This window comes from Phalaenopsis equestris, unplaced genomic scaffold (genome assembly GCF_001263595.1).
Source record: "Phalaenopsis equestris unplaced genomic scaffold, ASM126359v1 Scaffold203389, whole genome shotgun sequence".
Taxonomy (NCBI): Eukaryota; Viridiplantae; Streptophyta; class Magnoliopsida; order Asparagales; family Orchidaceae; genus Phalaenopsis; species Phalaenopsis equestris.
This window is the reverse complement of record NW_018223019.1, coordinates 2,210-6,254: the sequence shown is the minus strand read 5'-3', so window position 1 is coordinate 6,254 and position 4,045 is coordinate 2,210. Positions and strand designations below refer to the sequence as shown.

At 37.2% G+C, this 4,045-nt stretch overlaps 1 protein-coding gene across 1 annotated transcript in view; it reads right to left on the bottom strand.

Moving 5' to 3' along the window:
- The window catches only part of LOC110036176, a 3,447-nt gene extending 1,377 nt beyond the window's left edge, over positions 1–2,070 (bottom strand). The window contains exon 1 of the mRNA XM_020740566.1: positions 1,705–2,070. Coding sequence (XP_020596225.1) covers positions 1,705–2,070 — 366 coding nt within the window. The remainder of the gene's footprint in view (positions 1–1,704) is intronic.
- Positions 2,071–4,045: the final 1,975 nt, after the last annotated feature.

Below are 4,045 nucleotides of genomic sequence, written 5' to 3'. Positions count from 1 at the left end.
ACCAAACTCTTGAAATTCCTTTGAATCTCTTCTCTTTTACAATCACTCAAAATAAAATAACAAAAAAGATAAAGTAAATAAAAAGTGGTTCCTGAAAATCTCTCCGAACTAAATTCCTAGAGAAGAACTTTCAAAACTTGCCAATATTTTCAGGACTCATACTTTTTCGGACCTTTTCAAAACTCTTTTCTATGTCCACTCTTCTTTCTTTTATAGTTTTCCAAGAGGTGCCTTGCGATCTCTTCAAAATGTGTGTTGATTCGATGATTTGCCCAAGAGACGCATCCTTTCATGATAATTTTTGTCAATGGTGGTTACAACCACCTATTCAACCAATGGGTGCCTCAAAAACCTCTTTGAAATTCATGAAAACCAATTTTATTCGTCTACTAACTGCCACTGGCACTTAAGGGTGAGGTCTCGGTACGTAGGCGCAGCCTTCTCTATTTAACCGGCGCTTAAGCGCCGGATCTGGTGCTTAGGCCCCAAAACTCTTTTGCACAATTTTTCATATTTTTGCTCCAAATTTGATCCTTTTTCACTCCTTTAAGCATTTTTTCCATTTTTTCTTTTATCTGGAAGAAAAATACAGAAATACCTTCCATTAAAGTGCAATATCTCAAAAATAGGTATAAAATGTGTTTAAAAATAATATATATTTTAGGTGTATCAGAAATCCAACCCGGTGATTAATGCTTCATATTCTACTTTGTTATTTATGCATGTTTCTGTCAAGTGATAGGAGAATCTCAACAAACTTTGATCTACTGTGATGAAAATCAGACCAATTCCTATTTTACCTGGTATAATTATCTTTGATTATTTGTTCTTTTTGGCTGATGAAGCTCCAACGAAGTACATTTCCCAATCTCTGCCACTGGATGGCTCTGTTTGTAGTATCTGCTCATCTGGTAGCTCTTCAATGAGAGGGGACCCAGCTAGAATTGGGTGTTCTGCGACAGAATTTGCTAAATATATCCCTTGATAGTGCGGAGGGGAACAAAAGTTATATCTAATTGCAATAAAATCATCGAACATCTTGCTAAACTTTCGAAAAGTGTTGGTCGAGTCATCAAATATTGCAATGGATTAACATTCAAAATAAGGTTTACCTTATGAGAAAGCATGTAATGTCTAAGCTTTTGGTGGCAAAATTAAAGTTAGACAATATTTCTTAATAGGCAGATACTTTACCTCCGTCGGTATTGAATGGCGACTCAAGCAGTTGAGCGCATTTTCCTTACCCTCGTCATTTACCTGAGATAATAGGGCTCCGAGAGAGTTGTCTAAGGTCGTGGTATAAAGTATCAAAGGTCCAAGAGGTGTCATTAAATATTGCTTAGAATCCTCAAAGGCCAGCTGACATTTTTCTTCCCAAACAAATTTGACATCCTTTCTAATTAATGTCGAAAAGGGCTGACACCTTCCTAAGAGATTAGAAATAAAACATCTTAGATATGCCCACTTTCCTTGGAAGGAATGAGGTTATTTTAAGGTTATGGGAAGTGGCATTTCCAAGAAAGCTTTAATCTTATCTAGCTTGATCTTGATTCCTAGATGACGAACAACGAATCCTAGAAATTTCTTGGAGGTGATGCCGAAGGCGCACTTTAAGGGATTCATCTTGAGATTGTATTATCTTAATTGTTCGAACACGATCCTTAAATCATTTAAATGGTTTATTTTCTATTTACTTTTGATCACCAAATCTTCCACGTAGCATTCCACCTGATTGTGGATGAGGTCATCAACGATCATCGTCATAGCTTGTTGATATGTTTCTTCAGCATTCTTCAACACGAATGACATTACTGTGTAGAAAAAAATCCCAATCGGCGTCCTGAAAGTTGTAAGTGCTGCATCTTCTAGAGCCAACTTGATTTGGTTGTAAACTGATGGTCCATCCATGAAAAGGAAGATCTTATGTGTCGAAGCAATGTTCACCATCAATTCTGGTATTGATAATAGAAACCCATCTTTTGGGCACGCTTTATTTAAATCCCTGAACTCAACACAAGCATGGATTTGTCCATTCTTTTTCAAAATTGGCACAATACTGGCTAACCCCATTGGGTATTGCTCTTCCCGCACAAACTTTGTGTCTATTAACTTCTTTACCTCAGTGATGACTTGTTGCTCTATCTCGAGGCACATCCTTCTGAGAGCTTGTTTCACTGGGGTCATATCTTTGTCCACCCGGAGCTTATAAACTATAACTTCTGCTAATAGCCCTGATATTTCTTCATAGCTCCAGGGGAAGCAATCTTGAAATTCTGATAATAACTTTATCAATTATGTGGATTCCTCCTTGCTGAGTAAAGAACTTATAAATGTAGGTCAGGACTGCTCCTCAGTCCCGAGGTTGACTTCTTTCAATTCATCCACTGTTGATTTAATTTCTTCTCCAAATTCTGGTGAAGCATCATCTATTGACTGATCTTCGGAGTCCTCTTCAACATCAAGGAAATCCTCTTCCAATTAGTTAGTAACAACCATAGAAAATTTCAAGTCATCGACTTGTCCTACAGTACTAAATCCAAGACCTTCTTTAAATTTAGCAGTTAATTTTTTAACATACCACAATTTCTCAAAGAGTTGTAGCTTATCATTTGGAATTTGCTTTGACACAGATCCCTGCTGAATTAACTTTTGTACACAAGAAGAGAAGTAACCAAAAAGTAATTCCATTAATTCATTAGAATTCTCTACCAAATTTACAGGTTTTTTAGAACTAGTAGAAGGAGAAGCACAAAAAAAAATTGATCAGCTTTAAGGCAATGCTATGAACTTCCTTGACCTCCACACTCTCAACCTTGTGAGGGTGGTAATGGTTGATACAATCATGCATTGACTCGTATTCACTTTTCTCCACATCTTCCAAGGAAATCTCGAATTGAGATTTTTTTTATTCTGGCATCATCATTTCTTCATCAAAACTTTCTTCTATGTCAAGGCTGATGGTCAGCCTAGTTAGTTCAGCAATCGTGTTGGTTCTTCCTCGTCCACGTCTCCGACCTCGATCTCGGGAGTATGTACTAAAACAGCCTGTACCAGCTCGTTGTGAAGAAACGGTAGTAGATCATTGATGTGGAGTTGAATGGACTTTTTCTTGTGTTTTTTTTAATCTTCCATCTCGTTTGACAAAGTTTCATGAAAAAAAGATAATCTTCTTTGGAGGTGCGTAGTAGGCGGCGTCTTCGTGGATGTCCACTTCATGAACTGAAAATGGTTGTAAAACCCCATTAATGCAATGCTCATATCCTTTGATAGAAAACTTGATGCACTGGTGTAGAGATGACAAGACCATGTTATGCTCTTAAATCCATGGTCGACCAAGTAAAGCATTGAAAGAGGTCTCTGCGTCGATGATATGAAATTTTGCGGTTGTTACTAGCTCTCCAAATTTCATTAATAACGTAATTGATCCAATGGTTCTTTCTCCCTTTTGGCTAAATCTTCTTAACATCATTTTATTGACTGTAAGCCTTGATCCTCAATATTCAAGTATGAAAATGTTCAGACTCATTAAGTTGCCAGATCTACCAAAACTCTAGACAACAAAAATCTGCTAATATTAACAGAGATGTAGAGCGGTTAGTTGTGGTCAGTGGTGCCGAGCAACAAGTGTTCATATGTGAAGGTTATCCCAGGCTGTTCCTTTAATGAATAAACTTCATTTGAGGATGTTCTGGCAAACTAAGCTAAGCAAATCTCTAGATTAAGTAAAGCACAAACAAGAGACTCTCTCATCTCCTTTGACAAGATCGAAGCATTGTAGATGCCTAGTTTGGTCGGAAACCTCTTAAAATGAGCTATTATATTATAATTCACGTTATACAATCCTTCAATCTTTAGTTAGTTACGTGTCTCTTCCACAGGCGAACGCGGGGCTCTTCTTGAGTGACTACTTGTTTTTGTTTATCCATTGGAGCTGTTCTCAGGGGTAATATCTTTCCACTTCTTAGATTTATTTCTATAATCTCTTCTTCTTCTTCTTGTGATATTTTTGGTAAAATTTCTGGTGCCTCTTCCATGTCAGAGAAGT